Raw genomic sequence first — 21,177 nt, 5'->3', positions numbered from 1 at the left:
AATATCGTCTTAACCTGCGTGAAGCGTGTATAAGTGCTAAGACCAATTTTTCGAGGGTAGAGTACCGGGTTTCTACGTCTGTTAGTACACGGCTAACATAATAGATTGGCATCTGGATGCCTTTTCGTTCTGTTAGCAGGACTGCCCCGGTTGCTCTATCTGTTGCGGAAAGGTATAGAATTAACTCCTCTCCCGCTTGTGGTGCTGTAAGTGTTGGGAGTTCGATCAGGAGTGACCGAATCTCCTGAAAAGCTGCTTCCACTTCTGGTGTCCAGCGGAAGTGCGTTTTCTTTAAGCAGTTTCTCAATGTTGACACGAAGGGAAACGACTTATCCGCATGGTTTGCCAAAAAGCGATTAAGTGCGACTAGTCGTCCATTCAGTGTCTGAGCCTGTTTGATGGTGGTAGGTGATTCCATTTTAACAATGGCTTCGACCTTTTCAGGGTTCGCTCTGAAGCCATCTTTAGTTACAATGACTCCCAAGAACTTCCCTTCTTCCATCCCAAATGAACACTTGCTCGGGTTGAGCTTCATGTTTATCTTTCTGAGCGTGTTGAAAGTTTCTTCAATGTCTTTCAACATCGCTTCTGGCTCGGGGCTTTTGATGACCAAATCATCCATATAGACTTCCAAGTTTCTCCCAATTTGGGCATGAAACTCTTTGTCCATCAGTCGTTGGTACGTGGACCCTGCATTCTTAAGTCCGAATGGCATCATTTTATAACAAAATGTTCCATCGGGCGTCCGAAATGCGGTTTTGTCCTGGTCATCTACGGCCATGTGGATTTGATGGTACCCCTTATACGCATCCAAGAAGCATTTAAGGCGAAATGGTGCCAACGAATCCACCTTAAAATCAATTTCTGGTAACGGATAACAATCTTTGGGGCATGCTTTGTTCAAATCTTTGAAATCTATGCACATGCGCCATTGTTTGTCATTCTTCGGTACCATTACGGGATTTGCAACCCATGTTTGATATCTACTAACGCGTACGATGCCTGCGTCAAGGAGTTCCTTGACTTGGGTTCTACACGCGTTAGTTTGTTCAGGCCCCATTACTCTGCGCTTTTGTACGACTGGCGTAACAGCCGGATCGCACTTGAGCTTATGTTCCGCCTTACTTCGGGGTACACCAGTCATGTCAGCTGGTGCCCACGCAAAGATGTCAGCGTTTTTCTGCAGTAAGCGTTTGAGTAGGGTGCGGGTGGGATCAACGATTGTTGGTCCAATGGTAACGGCCTGGTCGGGGTATTTGCCATTGAAGGCCCATTTTTCCGGTTCGGTGATGGTTGGTTTAGCCATTTTCGGTTTGGGTTTAGATGAGACAGATGCGATGCATACCTGGGGAATGCCAGTGATCATCGCTACACCCTCAGCTGTTGGCCATCCCATCATGCCGTGGACTGAAGATACCACGGCGTTGAATCTTGCCATCCCGTCTCTTCCGAATAGGATGTCGTACGTGTGGTGTGGCTTTCTCATCACGACAAAATCCACGTCTTCTGTGCGTGAATGATTCCCATCGGTAAGAGTAACGGGGAAAGATAGGATACCCAGGGGGGTTTCTGTACTGCCGTCAAACCCTTCCATTGAAGCGTAGACCGTTTCCAAGCGTTCTTTGTCTTCATCATCCAGCTTGTCAAAGAACTGCTTGTACATCACTGTCGACGAAGCGCCGTTGTCAGCAAGAGTGCGGGAAGTGATGTAATGCCCCAGCTGGCTTTTGATGACGATGGGGCCTTCTTTGCTGGGGCCTCCTGGCACTCGCGGGAAGCGCACCTCAGCTTCCTTCCACGCGCATGGTTCTGTCACTCGTCTTTTTCTTCCTCTGACCTTGCCGTGAACCATGTTGATGCTGATGTCGACGGGCTTTCGTCCGTTACCTTTGTACCGGTTGTCATTCCTTCCTCCCTTCTTGATTGATGCCACGAGATGTGCAAGTCTTCCATCCTTGACAAATGTCTCAACAATATCCTTCAAGGATGTGCACTCTTCAGTACCATGACCCTTTGTCCCGTGGAAATCACAGGATTTGCTTTGATCCGCATTAGGTTTCTGCCGGATCAATGGGGCTTTTGGCCATGGCAATTTTTCCGTTGCAAATATCTCCGTGACGCTCTTGGTGAGTGGCGTCCACCGGTGTTTTCGGTTTGAAGGGTGTGTGTTGTCCCTTCCGCCAACAAGAGGGCGAGAGCTGGATGAGGTGTCAAAGTTTATCCTTGACTGCCAAATACCTAGCCGCCTCTTTTTGTTCTGCCGGGCGGTTCTAACGTTGTTCTCCCTTGTCCTCTGCGTGTAGAGGTGTGTACTCTGGGGAAGATCTCTTCCCAGCTGCTTCTCCGTCTCGGCAAAGCGCTTGGCTGCCGTCATGATGGCATCCCATGTGGATGGCATGCCGTCCTTACCCGTCAATGTGCGGATAAGCTCTGGGTATTCGGCGCCCTGGATGAAAGCGGCGCGAACAAGATCTTCACTTATGTTGCCCAGACTCAGCTTCTTGGAGTTGAAGCGGGTGATGAAGTCTAGTAAAGATTCATCCTCCTCTCTAACGCAGTTGAGGATCGTCCACTGCTCTTCAGTATACTTCCTCTGCTGGCTGAAGTGCTGGCTGAACTTGTTCTGAAAGTCCGCCCAGTCATATATGTGGTGGACCGGTAAACGATCGAACCATGCCCTGGCTGCTCCGACCAGAGTCATCTGGAACATGTAACACCACGTGGGTTCCGTCCAGTTACTGACGGTAGCCCCCGCAATGAACCTGTTCAAATGGTCGTCTGGGTCGGATAGACCATCATAAGTGCCAATGTTGGACATTTGTTTGGCACTTCTCGGGGCGATTGCTTCCGCAATGTCCCTTGCAAATTTTGACTTTCCTGCATTCGTAGCAGTTGGTCTAAAGGTTTTGGAGAAGTCACGCGGGTTTCTCTCCGCATTTGTTGGTTTAAAGGCTTCCCCAAAATTCCTTTTTGGTTGGGAGTCCGTTTCCTTACGCTTCCCTTTCGCCTTATGGCGAGGGTTTGCGTCGGTATCGGACTCCTCCCTCTCGTCGTCTGAGTACTCGCCCTCGCTGTTCATAATGAGGTGTTGGCGAGTACTGCCGAATTCGTCAGCCTGTTGAACTGAACGCAAGCGTTCGTCCAATTCAGCTTGGAACGCTTTCTGACGTGCTTCGGCCCACGCCTTCACTTGATCTAGTGTTTGGCGAGGGACCCTCGTTCGTTTTTCCAGCTGGGTATTGGTGAACCCCAGTGGAATATTTACTGCACTTGCCCCGGCTTGGGTAGTCGGGGTAGTGTTTGTAAGGATTGTATAACCACCGGTGTTCCCCCCAGTTGCTGGGTTTGTTACCGGGGTTTCTTGGTCGGTTACTGGCCTTTGGACCGGAGTAACGTTAACCATTTCTTCAGAAAATTTGAAAAAACTAAATTAGTTCTAGCTTTTATGCACGGATGGCGCCAATGAAGAAACACTAAGTGAACCCTGGACAGATTATAGATAATCTGGGGGTTAAGTAATGTTTCCCACGAGAATGAGATCCAACAGAGACGGTTGTTCTTCAGGGGACCTGCAAAACAAACACCGTAAGCTCGTCACTGAGAAGGGGGGGTTCCTCCTTGTGACCACCCTCCGGCGTGAGAATCAGACTACATTGCTCTGAATATAAGTGTATATTAAGAGATTGCTAGATAACAAGATAGCAGATGATCTTACCATTCCAAGATGTTGGAGTATTTATAGCCGAAGGTAGGTTTCCTAGAAGGTACAGCCGGCTGAATAGTATTCTTGTTCTACCAACAGTGGACTATGCACAGGCCATACTGGTTGGTGAATAGGTTACGGCCAACAGTAACAAAGTCGGCTGCACTATTCCACCAACTGTAGATTATGCACGTCCCACCTACTGTGGATTATACGCAGGCCATGCTGGTTGGTGAATAGGTTACGGCCAATAGTAACACTATTCTACCAACTGTAGGCTGCGCACGCCCCTCAGTAAGAGTTGGTGAGTAGGCAGCGGCTAATAGTGACAAACAGTACTAGAGGGTGCTCCTCCTCGTACTGTTGTCGGTGAGCTGTCACCCTGTGATTGGCTCATGGGCTGTTCTGGTCAGATTGTCTGTCCTATCCATACCTTGGTAGGTATAGTACAAAAGATCTTTCAGAATCATACGGACTGGCTCATTTTGGCGGGATTGTTCCCGCCTTGCTCATTCATTCATGTGACTACTGAAGTAGCTATTGTCTTGTGCGTGTAGCCCTGCTGTCTGCGGGTAGCCTTCCCTGATGGCTTGTATCCGCAACTGCGGGAACAGGCGGGGTACTTCACCATTGGGAGGCTTTCCCTGCGTGTACAGCTTGCGTACTGCGCGTAAGGTTCTCTGAGCATGGTGGGTCCTGCGGGAGCAGATGGCCTTTGCGCAGACGTCCCTGTTCAAGGTGAGTCTTGCGGGACCAACTGGGCTCTGCTGGGACCTACCTCTTCACAATCCGGAGCATCATCACAACTTGAGAGCCACCATAGACCCGCTTCTTGGACCACCAACGACCACCATCGTAAGCAAGAGAAACAAACATACACATTTGGTCATGTGCCGTCATAACTCACCAACTTTATGACAACCGACCGAGCCTAGAGTTACTGAAAAGAACCCAGCAACATCAAATAACCCCCACCGGAACAACACACGGCTACGGTGAGAAACATATGTGTCGTGTGTGTGTGTGTGTTTTCTTGTATTATAACAACTGATCCTGAGATAATAGATTTTATTTATCTCCTTCATTTCTAGTTTTCTTTTCATGTCATCGTTTTATACGATTATAGTTCTTCGTAAGAAAACCGTCGTAGGATTTGGGCGTAGCCAACGACAGTGGAATTCATCGTCGGTGGCGGACCCACTCTACCATCAATACCTCACAACCTTTATGTGCAGGTATCGGTGCATCTAAGTGATGTGGTCCTACGATGGTTGGGGTGGCCGGTGGACATTTTCAGATCTGAACATTGACGGTATTTTTTATGGCGAGGGTTAGTAGTGGTGGTGGTGGTGGTGGTTCCAGCCGCCCATAATATATTAACCCCAATTCAGGTTTGAAATGGCGATGGTTTCCGGCAAGGTGAGTCGGTTATTTGATTCTCAGTGGGTATTGTAAATTGTTTTGTAAATTAAAGAGGGGTAAATTGGTAATATGATATGAAAAGAGAAATATGTAATTGATATTTAGGGGTTAGGGAAATATTTAATTTATAACTTTATGTAAAAGTTAATAATTTTTCAAGGGAGAAATATTGTAAATTTATTATGTGATTTTACGAGTGAGTATCCGTAGTGTTGTAATGATCGCTAAACGCTAGTCAGTCAATGCAATATGGACCATCGATTAATCAAGAATCGTGATTATTTGACGCCTAGCCAGAATTTTTACAAGTATGAGTATCCGTTAGACAAATAAGAGAAAATATATATTTAGCCAGATAGAAATGTTATTTACATTAAAAAAAAAGCTAAAATATTTAGTAATAGTAGCATTATTATATAATTATTTAAAGCTAAAATCGTAGGGACTTATACTGTAAATCTCACAAAACTGGGGGTTGGTGAGGTAAATTTCAAATTAAAGAACCTTGGAGCAAACAAATTCTTATTTATTTTCTTCCCTTTTAAAAGACGCCGAAAGAACAAGACTTCATTCATTCATTCATTCTTCACTCCCTGGTCAACTTCGGTCAACCTCTAATGGTGAGTTAAATTATTTACATCCTGCGGTTTACTTAAATCTTTCCTTTCTTTCAATCTCAAGCATATGATATAAGAGTTTTGATATGAAATGTTTGTTAATCTTAATCAGGGTTTATTTTATTCTTTTCTGGCCTTCTATCGTAGACTTTATTTAGGTCACTTGAAAATTAGATAATAAGCTGATTATTATTATTATTATTATTATTATTATTATTTACTTTGTATAGTCTGATATCTTTTATAGAGTTAAAAATGTTAATTACGAAGTTCATTATACACTAAGCCTAGAATAAGTATTTCACAATATTCCGAAATGATTAAAATGAAGTGTCATGTAAACAGAACAAGTCGTGCCGCAACCCCTTTTGGATAGCAAACCAGATCCTACTAAAAATAAAGTTTTGGATTTTACGGACCGAAAAATTACTATTCACGGCCCACTGAACCGCTCAGACTAAAGAATAAGACAATAAGTACCCAAATTAAGTGTTTGGCAAACTATGATCTGTATAATTATTCAAATAAGTCCTCAAATTTAGTAATTTTAGTTGAATTCATGATGAAACTGGTTTTTAAGGCTAATGTATTCTGTTTTGAGTGCAGTCGAATAGGCACACTATAATACTTATGCAGGCGTCTCAAAACCGAGCAACGAGGACGTTTATGGACTATGAGTCAATAAGCCAAGCAATGGACGGTATGTTTTGTACTTTAGTTTACCCGTTCACCTGTTAACAAAATTTAATAAATTTTCTTCTGTTTAATATCAAGAGTTCGATATATTGTGGAATTAAATGTTTTATGTTATCTTGCATTTGGTTTGTATGTGCAGGTATATGCGCAATATACGAAAGGAAAATTAAGAATTTGAATCCAGTCATGAGAAACATAACCTATGACATCCAAGATCTCTATAATTACATTGATGGCCTTGCTGATATGAGTGCGTTGGTGTAAGTTTTATTTCTGTCACCACCATCAAATACCTCTTGCCGGTTAACTTTTGTCGATTTTTCCCATATAAGTTTTATATACTTTTTAATCAAAATAATTAGGTATGTTGGCTTTTATTAATCCCAACTATCGTCTTTTGGTCACTACCAGTCCCAACGAACGAATTGGCTGCTTGGCTGCTAACGGTCCCAACTTTTAACGTATTTGTTCCTAACGGTCCGCGAGTAACAGAATCCTAACGTCGTTAGTTTCAGTTCGCCGGAAAAATGTTTTTGGCCCGAAAACTCAATTTTTTTCTCGAAAACTCAGCATTTTCATCCCAAACATCTTGGTAACTTTGTATCGGACCTTTAGGAACCTTTTTCTAGTAAAAGCCCCAATTATTGAGGTCGCCGGAAACCCTAGAACCATCGTCTGAATCGGTTGATGGTGCTCTAAGTTGTGGTAGTTGGTTGGTGGTGAGTCAGTTGGTGGTGGTTGCGGTGTTCAGGTGGTGTTTTCCGGTAACGAATTTGACTTTTCCGGCAAAAACGTTTTTCCGACGACTTGAAACTAACGGTGTTAGGATTCTGTTAGTCGCGTACCATTAGGAACAAATACGTTAAAAGTTGGGACCGTCAGTAGCCAATTCATTAGTTGGGACCGGCAGTGACCAAAAGGCAATAGTTGGGATTAATAAAAACCAATATTCCAAATAATTATAACACGCAATAAATGTTTTCCCCTGCAGTTATGATCATTCTATTCAGGCATACCTTCCTAATGACCGAGAATGGATTCAAACCAAAATGTTTCAACACTTGAAGAAATTGGCTCGTTAATGTTAAGCAATCTTGCTTCCGGTTTCCTGGTTTGTTAATCTGAAATTCTGAATTCGTGAGCTAGAATTTTAACTATTGTTAGTTCCCGAATATGTGATTTCGAATGTGACTCGACCTTTATTTTGTTGTATACATGAAGTACATGGTATTAAAACTATACAATCAAACCTCATGTCTATCCTTTGATGGCACTAATTGCAAACTATCACGGGTCGTTTCGATATCTGTACTTTTGCTTCCCGGTTGCAAGATATCGTTAGGATTTTGTGTGTCAAAACGAGTCGTGTTCGGGAGAAGGAAAATGAAACCCAGTGTAGCAAGTCTCAGTAGATTCCTAATAAGAATGACCAGCCACAAGTTTTCAAAATCGGTTCTTGTGACGTGAAATTCGTGTAAAACTACCACACCGCCCCACTTGGAGGAAAGTGAACCGAAGCTATCGATGCTCATTAATAATGCAAAAAACGTGCCTTCGATCCCGATTGGGCATAAACTCGTGCTCAATACAATCATAGGCATCCACCTAACTCGGGATACAACATGAGAAACGCATTCTTCCATGACTACAAATAGGTAATCTGGAAGTCCGAGAACGAGGTTCAACCGTAAGATGAACATGAGGTCTAGAAACCCCGAGAGGCCATACACGAGTTGAGCAAAAAAGAGCAGTTTTCTAAACGGGTAGTCTTTAAGAAGCTTGTGGTAGATTAGGACTCCAACAATAGAGGCTAATGCTCCGATTGCGTGTACCATACCGACAAGTTCCTGTATTTAAAAACTCAATTGGTCATTTTTGTTAGGGTGTGTATACACTCTTATATGAGCATGATCTAAGTTATGTAGTTGTATATGATCTAGATCATATGAAAATAAAAGTACCTGTGAAAATGCGGGACCCGCCTTCGGATCGGTGTACCAATAAAACTGGCCTTCATGGGTGCTAAAACTTAGAGCTATGGAAAGGTACATGTAAAGTGATGGCTTCCAGACTTGTGGGAACTGGATTGTCTCATACATGCCTTTTAGTGCTCCTCCCAGGCTAAATAGTGCCTGAGATTATTAAAAAAAAAAAAAAAAAAAAAAAGCAAATATTTCTTATTTAAGAGACTATAAACTACAACCATCTGAATGTATATTCATAATATATTAATAGTAACTTTAATATTTCTCTAAAATTTATCAGTTTGATGAAGCTTGCTTACTAAAGTAACCATTGATTTTTCCATTATTAATCTGACTGTTACGCACAATTCAATCCTAGACACGCAGACAATATTGACAGTAGAACTTGAAAAGATTTGCACCAGTTAATGTACAAGAATGTTTTTAATTATTGAAACAAGTAGCCTATGTTAATTGGATTTAATTATATGTAATGATTAAATTGAAATTTTTAGAATTAATTTCATGAATAGTCCGTTGATATGATATTGTGACTTTGGTCTATATGTTCCATTTGTTACATTTTTGGTTCCTACAATTTGCTTGAGGTTAACATAATTAATCCATTGAGTGGACTAGTCATTAAGTTTATCAAATGATTGTCTCATTTTCCCATAAATATCATAACAGAAAAGAGATGTTATGTGACACCAGTAACACAAGCCACTAACATTTTATAACTATATATGTGTGACAGGCGGAATATATGGTCATAAGGATGAGGTCATCTGGTATGTAATGACAAACAATTGGGGCAAAACGTTTCATAGGGGCCGTATGAGTTGGCGTTCGCCAAAATCATGTTTAATGATGTGTTTAATTAACACATAAATAACTGAGGTAACGGTGTACGTCATTGACAGAGTTGTACACTCCGTACAACATTTTTTTCATGTCGTAGGGCCCGAACGATAACTTTTAGTTGATGTACGTCTAATTGCACCTTAAGACTACGTGCTATGGGGCGCAGAAGGAGGAGGATGACCGCCGGGGGCGCGGAGGGTGGGGCGTGTTCTGGACGGCCTGCGCGGAGGGGCTCTCTCTCTCTCAACCAATATCCCTTCCTATGAAATCGATAGCCAGGTGTGAAGTCCAGATTTGAGCAAATATGGAATCTGATGAAGAAATCCGACGATAGCCAGGTGTGACCTCCGGCCGCCGTGGACTCTACATCGACGAAGAAATCCGGGCATCTCTACATCGGCAGTTTCTCCGGTAACGTACCTCACGGATCCGGCAAGTACCTATGGTCCGACGGCTGTATGTACGAAGGCGAATGGAAACGTGGCAAAGCTTCCGGCAAGGGTAGGTTTTCGTGGAGGGATAATGTTAAAGGGCTTCGATGCCCCCTCGCCATAGAGGGGCGTTATACCTTGGGGCTTCGATGCCCCCGATGCCCATGTGGCGATGACATGGCACGGTGGCGGGGCTTCAATGCCCTCCACCATAGCACATAGCCTAATAGAAACCCTTGAATGAAGAAACTAACCTGTCTTTTCTTTGCAGACAAGTCATCAGATGCTTTCTTTTCATAGATCACAAATCCTAAAAGTATTTGTGATGCTGCTGGAATTGCCAAAATTCCCAAAGCAAGCTTTATTTGCATAATACCATAAAAATAATATATCACTATTTTTATAAAACCATAATAAGTTCAACAAAATATTTAAAACATTATATGTAATAGCAACAAACCAACCTGAGGACCAAGATGATCAACAAAGAACCCGCTGGTGGCGTACCCAACAAGCGCCCCAGCCGACGAGCACACCCCACACAAACTCTGCATATCCGGAGCCAGTTCCTTCAACTCGATACTATTCCTTGCAATGCAAGCATCAATCGTAACGTCCGCCATCGCCATCCCAGCCGCAATAGCTATCAAACACCACAACGCCGTCGCCACTCCCAGCTTTACACCACCCTCAGCCACCACAGCCGCGGCCACCATCCCCAGGACACCGGCCACAACAAAATACGGCCGTCTTCGATAGCCCATTATCGGAAACACGTCAGTCATGATCCCCCATACAGGCTTCATGACCCATGGGATTGAGTATAGTCCAATAAACACTTGCACCTTTGAGGGTTGTATTTTTTGGACGTCTTTCCAATAGTAATCGGTAACGACTTTGAAGAACGATCCAGAGAAGCCCTGGCTGAGGCCGTAAACGAGGAATATGCCGAGGATGAACGACGGGTTGAGTTGGGTTGATAGCGTTTTTAGCCATTGGAATGGTTGGAGTATGAGTGATGTTATTGGGTTGCATTGGTTTCGAGTGGTTTCCGGCGGCTGGCGGCTGGTGGCTGGAGAATGTGGGATGAGGCTTTGGGTCTCCAAGCTGGACATGTTGAGATCTGATCTTCCTGCAAATAGATATGTTGACTAATTGGGAAGTGTTCAAAGATCACAGTTGAAGGATAAGTTATTCAATGTGATTTTGATTTGTTTATTGCTAAATCTCGAATCATTCGTGTTTTTTAAGGCTTAATTTCAAAAAGCAAGCTTGGAATCATTTCTAGCAAAATCAAGACAAATGTTTGTGGTCCCAGGCTCTCATACACAGATTGGGACAATTTTTTTTTAAGAATTTCTGTTCGGCTCGCGTTCGTGAACAAGTTTAATTCTGAACAAACGAACATGAATAAGGTTCTGTTCGGTTCGGGTTCGTTTACAACCTACCCTCAACTCGTTTATCTTAATGATCTTAATGAATCGAATATTGAGCTCGAGTCTACTCATTACACTTAATATTTTTTTTATATATTTGTTTTAACACAGACATTATTTTTTCTTTTTTTAACGGCTATAATATAAAACGAGCCTAGCAAAAGCTAGGCAAAAAAAAAAAAATTACATGACAATAAGCGGATTTTTTTATCCACTCGGTCCAATAGCTAACACTACATTTTCTATATTTGATTGTTATCCACACAAACGAATATGTAAGAATAGAATCGAAGATAAGATCTCTAGCAGGGTCATCTGCCCGCCTCCGAGAACCGTTAAATTTTTTTGTCCTTAAGTAAAAGGGTTGTTTGTTGGGTTTAAACAATTAAAATTTTAAATATGCTTACTTGGTATGATTTTCTTTGTGCAAAAAAATTTTGTTTATAAAAATAAGCTTAAGTTGAGTAATTGAATTTAAATATTAAAAATACATTTTTTCCCCATAAAAGTATATAATTTTTTTTCAAAATTTTCGGGTTTAACAGGGTGTCAGGCCGGTGTCGGTCGACCACTCTGCCCTGGCCTTGAACTCTAGTACTAACTTCACTTGTAAAAACCGCTTCATCCGTGCACACCAAATGAGCCACCACGCAGAAATAATGATGCCATGAATCACAGTTCCTCTTCTATAACAGGTAAAGAGTCAATCCAGATACCCGGAACTAACAAAACCTATAACGGACACGCATGTCAGATCACTTTCCAATAGCGATCCACACTCTATTCGCGATGCACACACACATTATGCACACATGGAATAGTTTCAACCAACACCACGTTTGATTTGAAAACTCGTGAAAACCATTATTTTTCATAATCATATGTAATTTTGCAAACCACATATTTTTCTTATGTGTTTTCTATTTTAGTAAAGATTAATAGCATAAAAAAGAAAGGAAATAAATAAAGTTAAAAAAAAGAATTTACAATTGATTTTCACGAGTTTTCATGCATGCTACTGTTTTTATTTGAACAATTTCATATGTATTGTTCTCTCCTCGAAATTTTTTTATTGATTTCCATCTCGCCAGGAAGTAATGAAAATAAATCTCAAGTAATACCATATGTTCAAATTTATAGAAGATCGTCTCACAATCGAAATAACTGAAAGTTTGGAACAAAACTAGGGATGAGAATATGAGATCGGTACCGTATCAGTACCAAAAATCAGTAAATCTGGGTATCTATACCCATACCCGAATTTTATAGTACGGGTACGGGTATCGATACGAGTACGGGTACTTTAGATACGAGGTTTGGTACCACTTTTATCTTTTTCTAAAAAAACCTCTTTTAATCTTGGTATCAATACCAGTACGGTATCAATTACCTATAATATCAAAACCAAAACCGTAATACCACAACCAAGAACATAAAATCAAAACTAAAAGTAAAGCAAATCAACCATAATATAAAATCTGAATGGCGACTGTTACTAGTTATTGATTGAAGAAGAAGAAGAAGAAGAAGAAGAAGAAGAAGAGTTTCATTGGTTTGATTAAAACTGTTAGTACTTAATATTTTGATTATCAATGGTTTTGAAAAGCCCGTTTGAAGCCTTGAGGATATCCCAATAAAAACACGGTTAGAATTATAAGGTTTGGAAATCCCAATAAAAACCCCTGCATATTCCTAACAGGTACCGAGTATTCGTAAGTCATTTAACTGTACTCGTACCTATACCCGAAAGTACTCGTACCTATACCCGAAAGTACTTGTACCTATAATCAATAAATCTAGATAACCATACACGTACCGAATAGACGGGTACGGATACCCAGATACCGGTCCGGGTACTGAACAGATAAGGGTACGGATATTCGGGAAAAAAATCTCATCCTAAACAAAACTTTATCTAAAATCTAATAGTTGAAATATATATTTTTAAATGTACTTTGCTTGATACTCTAAATATCTAGAACAAGTTGAGCGTGTAGGACCGAGTTAGGTTTCCTTCGTTTGTCAACATTTTTATCACACAACTACATATGATATCACTAAATACATAATAATGAGTTTAGTATATATATATATATATAATATATATATATATTGTTAGCCAAACCCAAATTTGAATCCATTCAGGGTCATCCATCTTTGTTAGACGAGACCAACTATTTCACTAATGGAATCACGTTATCAAAAGCGAAAAATTGTTTTTCTCTTTGTCCTGTTAAAACTGAATTTAAACAAAGATAAAGAAAGATTAATTTAAAATATGGTTATTGTTTAAGAGTGTTAATAATGGATCTTAAACTATAAGATTGAAAGATTCAGATTATCGTCATGAGTGTTTGTTTTAAGGATATTAAAATGAAGTAATCACTGTGAAAAGTATAAAAATAATTAGGTGGATGTCAAAAGATCAAAGCAAAAATGTCTTAGGTGGAAAAAAGTCATATTTGGCTCTCAAAGTGGTAGAGATGATAAAGACATTGGGTTACCTTTGGATTAAAAATAGGTCCTTTAAATCTCTTATGTGAAAAGATTGATGTAACATTTCGTTAATTGTTTGTTGTTCTTTTGGCATCTAACATCTTGCTAGTTATGCCGTTTTTTTTGTAATGAAAGTCGTCGTTCAAAACAAACAAATAAAATATCTTAGAAGACCGCATTTAAAAATCTCAATCACATGGTAAAGTTTTATCTGTAAAATTTTATAAAATGTTCAAAAATCGTGACATAAGAAAGAGAAAATCAATTACTTTGAATTTGATGCCTGCGTTTACTTTAAGAAAACGATTTGCTTTGATTTTCCACTAGTTCATATATGCATAGTCTTAATTTCGCTAAATTATTACACAAAAAACCAACAATCCAATTTTATAGTTTCAGGTTGCTTTTAGTTCAAACAAAAAGTGGTTCACTTCAGTTTAAGGGTGTGTTTGGGATTGCTTATTTAAGTGAAAGTACTTATTAACTTATTAATTTATTAAAAGAAATTTGTTAAAAAATATTTGGATTAGCTTATGTGTTGGAGAAAACCAAAATGACTAAAAAGAACACTCTTTTTAAAAGGAGTATAATGGCTTTTGAGAGTTAGATGGGTGTAATAGATAAATCAAACCTATTAAGTTAATAAGTTACAAATTCCTAATTTTTCAAAACCCCTTTATTTTGCCTTTACTATAAATTAAAATCCATAAGGCCTTACGGTTTGCCATACACCTTATTAACTTTTCAAAAGTTTATAAGTTACAAGTTGTTAAAAATAAGAAATCCCAAACACCCCCTAAGTTTCGTTGGACAAATTGAGCAATTATCTACACGTTGCATTTAACCTTTTTTCTTGAGCAATCTTTTTCTTGATCGAATGACTGGCATCCATCTCCGACCCGCGATTTTAAAAAAAAATGATTGCTAATTCTAAGTCGGGTTTAAACCAATTGGAAAAGTAGACAATTCGCTTATATGATATAAGTCAATACATACATGAGTACCTAAGGCATCACCACCTCAATTAACTTGATGAACACCACCCCAGACCGGTTGGGCGAATAGCAAGCGACAAGCCATAGGTGAGGGTGTTTGTTAAACTAATTTCATTGACCAATCATATACATACAACTCACATTCTTTTTATTTTATTTTTCTTAATTTAAATTTCATATGAAGCCATTACACACCTTAAATGGATATTGTTAATGAATTAACTACCTAGTCCAAGAAAATGATGCACAAAAAGATTTTTCTTAACAGACTACAACAATGCATTACAGCTTCCGGGCCTGATTATTCAGGGGTTCGACGTAATGACGCATACTAGTGGTATACATGGTCTTTTAAATATAGCTTGTATGTCAGCGGTTAATTGTTGTGCATGGTTGGTTTATCGCTATACACTAGTGGGCTAACAATATTGCATCATAGAAGAATAAAGATGATCACTTCTTGAATTAATAAATGTGCGCATCTCGTCTACATTTCCGCATATTGGTTGTAAAATACATAAATACAGTATATGCATCACAGGCATAAATTGCAAATATACAATTTATGTTGCACAAGATGCACAAATCATGCGCAACACAATTATATAGTTACTCATTATAACTATATGTTTTAGTTTAGCACATTAGGTTGATAAATCGGTATCTCACACATGCAATACTCTGTTGCGGATCAAAAACTCGAAGAATGACTGCAGAAATTTCATATTTGATGTTTACGACATGTCAAAAGTATTATAAAAGTTTTTAAATAATTATAGCATATAGTTTTTATAGAATTAACCCAACCCACATGAAATTGCAAATAAACTGTAGATTTGAAATGCAAGATCATGATACATCCTACCAGAAGCAATAAACTAGTCATTAGTGTTTAGAGGTTGTATTCATTATGAAACAAGTCAAAAACAATCTTTAAACCGTCATACCATATGTATATTAACAGATTTGATTATATATGTAATATAAAAGTCGTGAACGAAACTAACCTAGCCAACCAGCCACTCATGTTTATGATTGCACCGTTGATCCTGTTAATGGACTCAAAATGGTCTCCCCGACTTCAGCCTTACAGAGTGGGCAGGAAGCATTGATCTTTAACCACTTGTCCACACAATCCTTGTGAAAGAAGTGAGTGCAAGGTAACTCCCTTAGTTCATCATTGTTGGCATACTTTGCCAAACAAATGCAACATACCTATGGAATAAATAACAGTAAATACACTTTTCTCCCAATATTATTACCTTTTATAAATAATTGCCTTTGTCAAATATGAAGATAATAGTATAGCATTCATAATAAATCTAACTTCTCGAATGAAGTGGCATATGCAGTTTTAATCATTAAAAGTAATACTATGGGCATTTTTCAAAAAGGGATAATATACTATGGGAAAATTTTGACCCATTTGGCCCCTTGCTAATTAAGCCAACTTTTTTGGATTTTACCTGTTTGACCCGTTTGAGATAAAGCATAACCCAAAACTACCCATTGGAAGCATAAAAGCTAGAAATTAGAGGTGTTTATAAACTGTCGAAACCGACCAAACCGCCAATATCAAAGAAAGTTGGCCCGCTTGGCCAGTTTGAAATTTATAGGTGGTTCACGGTTCATTTTAACAGTTTGTCGGTTTACATTTTGGAAGTTGGTACCAGCCGTTTTAACATTTATTATTATTTTTCTCATTTTAGGACCATAAAGTTATGTATATACATATTACATATTATATTCATAAACAAACCTTATCATTTTTTATAATGTAATACAAAATTACGCTTTCGATAAAATGATTTTTGTCTAAAACCACTAACTGCCAAACCAAACCATAAAACCATGAGAACCAGCTGGTTCGACCAACCCAACCAACCTGGCAGTTTGGTTCATATTTACCAAAACCGTAGTTAGTGATTCGGCCCAAAATTTCCGCCAAAACCGGCCAAACCAAACAGTGACCATAGTAGATTAAGCGAGAAATAAACAAGAAAAGGATTGACTGTTTGACTCACAGCATCTTCTCCAGACACAACCCGTTCGTTTTCTGTTCCTGCAGCCACAACCCCACCATCATTAGCACCCGCATGGCTTTCTTTATTATGTCCATGTTTATGCTTTTTAATTTTAAACTTATAGGTAGGCAGAGAATTTATAGATTCGGTAGTGGCCCCTCTATTTTGTGTCAAATCCTCCCTGAACCCCAGCACTGAAATTATACAAGGAAGACAGCAGCAGATTGTGGCACACAATATGAATGGCATCGCATACCCGATACAGCTGAACGTAAGAAACACTAAACATAACCTGTCAAAAGATGACAAAACAACATCAAAGACAATGAAATTAATGAGGTGGCGATTGAAATGGCGTTGGCTTGTACCTGTACAGGTTGGGAGCATCACCAGCAGAAGAATGACCTCCAAATATCCACACGTTCCCAACAACAAACCACACTGCAAAGAAGCAATCCAAACCCATTTTGAAGTATTCAACAAGTACCTTGAGTCTGCAACAGTAACAACATGTTTGCTATCAGACATGTGCATATTTAGTAAAAGAAGAATTAACATGTTACATACCTTGCACTCAGTAAACCTGCTATAGGTCTAGTTGTACCAGTGGTGTTGTGAGTGTTAACTACTGAAGGGGTTGCGTTTGAAGATGGAGTTAAAGAAGTGGCTATTGCAGAAAGGCTGCCAGAAGGAGGCCGAACGGGATCTTGATCTGATGATTGATTTCTAAAATAAAAACGCCACATCAGCAACGGGAGAGTTGCAACACATCCAGAAGCATAACCAATGACCCATGTGAATAATGGAGAGTGAGGATGTTCATGTCTTGATAAGGATAAAACAATAATTGCTGCTATTATTTGACTAACGGTTATAACTAACTCTATAGATATCCAATAACCAGAATTCAACGGGCTTCTGCGCCTTCGATGTGTGTTCCCTCTTCTAGCAAACGGTGTTCTTTCATTTGTCCCATTTGTAGTCAAAAAAGGAAGTTGAAAAATAGGATTATTGATACTAGTGGAAGGTATATCTTCGTTTTGCTGTGAGTTTGACTCGGTGACCGGTCTATCTTGTGTTATATCAATCACATGAGCGCCGTGTGCAACCGTCTGTGATCGATCCATTACCAGTGGTGGTTTGTTTGTTTGGACTTTGGAATGTTGGCCTAATAGTGAAGTAGTAAACCCATGAGATAGAAACAGCAAAGAACACCTTCAAAACAATCAAACAGCACGTTTTTTTATGCTGTCAATGAACTTCAAAATTCAAAAAACCAACATACGATGAGAATATTGTGAAGTTCAGCCTGCCAAGATGAAAAACGCATATCATGAATAGTAAATTCACTTATAAAGGTGGAAGTTCAAGTTATAAGTACTTTGATAAACCATAACTAATAACCGTCCTCTTAATTAACCAAATTAATATCTTAAATAGAGTACTCGGTACTAATAACTAGACCTGTAAATGAACCGAACGAACACAAAGGGGGTATGTTCGTGCATGTTCATTTAACGTTAACCGAACACGAACACGAGTATATAATCAAACATTTTTTTGTGTTTTCGTTCATTTAAAAAACGGGCATGTTCGTGTTCATGGTCCTTCGTTTAAATCTTAAACAAACAGTTCACAAACGTGAACGAGCACAAACGAACCAAAGCAAATAAACATGAATTAACATAATAAAACAAACATATAGATATAACTTAAACGAGCCCCTTTAATGTTTATGTTTATATAAAAGTAACTACTTATGCATTTATTAAATTTAAAAGAATGTTCATAAATGAACATAACCGAGCGCTCACAAGCGAACATAACCAAACGTTCACAAACATAAATGAACGAACAATGTGTGCGTTCATTCATTTAATCAAATAAACAAAGATACCTTGTTTACGTTCATACGCTTATTAAATAAACGAACTTCTTGCCAAACAGTTCAAGAACGTTCGGTTCATTACAGGCCTACTAATAACTCAAAATCATAGACAGAAAAGAGCAATATATATGTAATGCAATCAAACATATCCCTACTTGTCTACTAAACCATAACTCAGCAAATAACATATTAGAATCAATATCTTGTAATGCACCAAAACATAAACCCTAATTTACCAGCAATTCAACAAATACACCATCTGGAATATTAACAATCCTCTAGACCTTTTAAACTTCCTAACAATACGTATACAGATCTTTCAACAAAACACCTAATATTCGACAATTAATCAATACAACAGTGAGTAATCAATTGCAAACCCTAGCAGAGTAACATACAGCTGATTTCGTGGCAAGGAGTCACCGGTGAGAGTATGGAATTGAACTGGTAACGAATCGGATGACTATTGTGAAGATTATCGATCGATTGAGAAAGAAAGGGAGTAATAATTTTTTTACTGTTGATTATCGGGAGATAGATATAGATACAGGTAGTGTGTAAGTATAGGTTGGTAGGTTGGTTGGTTGTTTGTTATATAGTGTCATGTTTGACTTTTCTATTTTGCTTCCTTGATGACTGCGGCTTTGGATATTTTTTGGTGTTGTGCGGCCATCTTGATTTCAAGTTACGATATCTTTTTATATTGTTATTAAAAAATCTTCAACTTACAATATCAAATTATTATCATATTTATTTGTTATATATTAACAGTCAAAATAACCCTTCGTCATACTATGTTTATTATTTCCTTCATTAATATTATTGTAACTTAAGATTGTTAGTTATGAAAACTAACTATTGGGTTAGGTACTTAGGTTCAAGTAACATGTGTTCCTTTTCAAAGAGGAACAAAGAATTCGTTTGTGTTTTTATTGTTGTATGTTGTTGTATTACAAGATGAAAAAATATATATATATTTAAATATAGTAACAAAAATAATAGTGAAATCCCTTGATTGAAAGAGCAACAGTCATAAAGATAATGACACAACGAAATAAGGAAATGATGGAAACTGATTGTTGTGTATTTTTATTTTATTTTCTAGCAGTGTTACAAGTATTTTAAAAACGTATTAGTTCGGAATGATAGAAAACAGGTGTAGTGACTATAGGTTGAAAGGTGTCAATTTATAAAGAATAAAATATCATGTTTACACTATTTGTTTCATGGGACAGGAAGCGGTGGTGCGCGACAGTGGAGGTGGCCACAACGATGGGAATAGTAACGACGGCATGAGAACCAACTACCCTAAAACTCGTGAAACCTAGATACCCTATTACTAATGAGATCCAATAAATCAAACGTATTTTGCGATTAAAAATTAAGAAGTTATGGTAGACATATGACCTTCAAAAGGTTATAGTAGGAAACTAGTTGAATCAAGATTCGAATATAAGCCATTGAGAATTAAGTCACCGACAACTGTTGATTACTACTAGGTTAAAATGATGAGTCAAATACTATTATATGCTAAATAGGCCACACTTGGTAATATAAAATAAAAGCTTATGGACCACAAAGTTGGGCTACACAATTAAAATATTCTAGTGGGTCCTGAAGCAATACGGTTCGGTTCGGTTAATAGGTCAGCTCGGTTAATCAGTTTGGTTCGGTTTTTTTCGGTATTTTAAAAACGGGTAACTGAACCAAAACCGAAATTTCGGTTTTTCAAAAAAGCAAAAAGAAAAAAATCATCGGTTAATGTTTCGGTTCGGTTCAGTTTTTTTGGTTAATTCGGTTTCAGTTCGGTTTTTTCGGTTTTCTGCTCACCCTAATATTAAGGCTTCTAGGCTCTGACTATTTGTTAGAGGTAGAGGTGTACAAAAAAACCGGTTTGGGACAGGTTTTAGGCAAACCGAACCGAACCGGTTTGGGTTTAAAACCGGTTTCATCCAAACCGGTTCTCAAACCGACCCAAACCGCCAGTTTCAGGACCGGTTCCCCTTAAGATCAACCAAACCGGTTTATAAACCGAACCGGTTTGAGGAAAACCGGTTTAAAACCGGTTAAACCGGTTTATAAACCGAACCGAACCAACGTGACCAGGTCGACCTATCTTGTGTCTAAACCGGTTTGAGTCAAACCGGTTTTGACCAGGCGTTGACCAAACCGGTTCGGTTTGGATTTAAAACTGGTTTTGTACACCTCTAGTTAGAGGGTAAGGTGCTGGTTTATTTGAACTGTGTTGGCCCATATATGATAACATTCACATGAACAAATAATTTTTTAGCTTAAAAACTATCACTACTCTTTCTATATTGAATATAAAGTTACACACCAATTACATGGACTTTAACCATCTTTTTACATCTTTAACATACACTGACTCAAGCTTCTAATACTTGGAACTTTAAACAACTAGATAAGCATACAATTAAATTAGACAATTTAACCGATAAACATAACTAATAAACTAAACCTAGCTTTCAACCTTCTTACAGTTTAGCACTTTAGCACTTCAACTTTCACATATGAACTAATTAGGATTAACTTCCAGTAGACCCGTTCTAGAAGTAGTAATTTGAGTAGGAAACAGATGTTACACAAATCTAACTGATATTCTTAATAATGGATTAATGGG

The 21,177-nt window shown here is 38.7% G+C and overlaps 3 protein-coding genes across 3 annotated transcripts; 1 reads left to right on the top strand and 2 right to left on the bottom strand.

Annotated features, from left to right (window-relative positions):
- Positions 1 to 5,651: 5,651 nt before the first annotated feature.
- On the top strand, positions 5,652 to 7,588 carry LOC143548397 (enhancer of rudimentary homolog). The gene is made up of 4 exons (XM_077039579.1): positions 5,652 to 5,745; positions 6,349 to 6,442; positions 6,578 to 6,698; positions 7,430 to 7,588. The coding sequence occupies exons 1-4, from the start codon at positions 5,743 to 5,745 to the stop codon at positions 7,518 to 7,520; spliced, it is 309 nt and encodes a 102-aa protein (XP_076895694.1). The 5' UTR covers positions 5,652 to 5,742; the 3' UTR covers positions 7,521 to 7,588.
- A 7-nt stretch (positions 7,589 to 7,595) lies between these two features.
- LOC143548396 (putative folate-biopterin transporter 6) lies at positions 7,596 to 10,812 on the bottom strand. The gene is made up of 4 exons (XM_077039578.1): positions 10,162 to 10,812; positions 9,952 to 10,056; positions 8,400 to 8,570; positions 7,596 to 8,285 (listed from the first exon to the last, which is right to left on the bottom strand). The coding sequence occupies exons 1-4, from the start codon at positions 10,810 to 10,812 to the stop codon at positions 7,683 to 7,685; spliced, it is 1,530 nt and encodes a 509-aa protein (XP_076895693.1). The 3' UTR covers positions 7,596 to 7,682.
- A 4,490-nt stretch (positions 10,813 to 15,302) lies between these two features.
- On the bottom strand, positions 15,303 to 17,790 carry LOC143548410 (E3 ubiquitin-protein ligase At1g12760-like). Its single transcript, XM_077039590.1, has 4 exons — positions 17,216 to 17,790; positions 17,017 to 17,142; positions 16,649 to 16,940; positions 15,303 to 15,839 (listed from the first exon to the last, which is right to left on the bottom strand). Exons 1-4 carry the CDS (start codon positions 17,773 to 17,775, stop codon positions 15,654 to 15,656), a joined length of 1,164 nt encoding a protein of 387 aa, XP_076895705.1. The 5' UTR covers positions 17,776 to 17,790; the 3' UTR covers positions 15,303 to 15,653.
- Between the last annotated feature and the right edge of the window lie 3,387 nt (positions 17,791 to 21,177).

The sequence above is a fragment of the Bidens hawaiensis genome, unplaced genomic scaffold (assembly GCF_021521415.1).
Source record: "Bidens hawaiensis isolate Kalapana, Puna unplaced genomic scaffold, B.hawaiensis_p1.1 tig00015117_1, whole genome shotgun sequence".
Classification (NCBI taxonomy): domain Eukaryota; kingdom Viridiplantae; phylum Streptophyta; class Magnoliopsida; order Asterales; family Asteraceae; genus Bidens; species Bidens hawaiensis.
The sequence above is the reverse complement of the archived record's forward strand: the minus strand, read 5'-3'. Positions and strand labels throughout refer to the sequence as shown.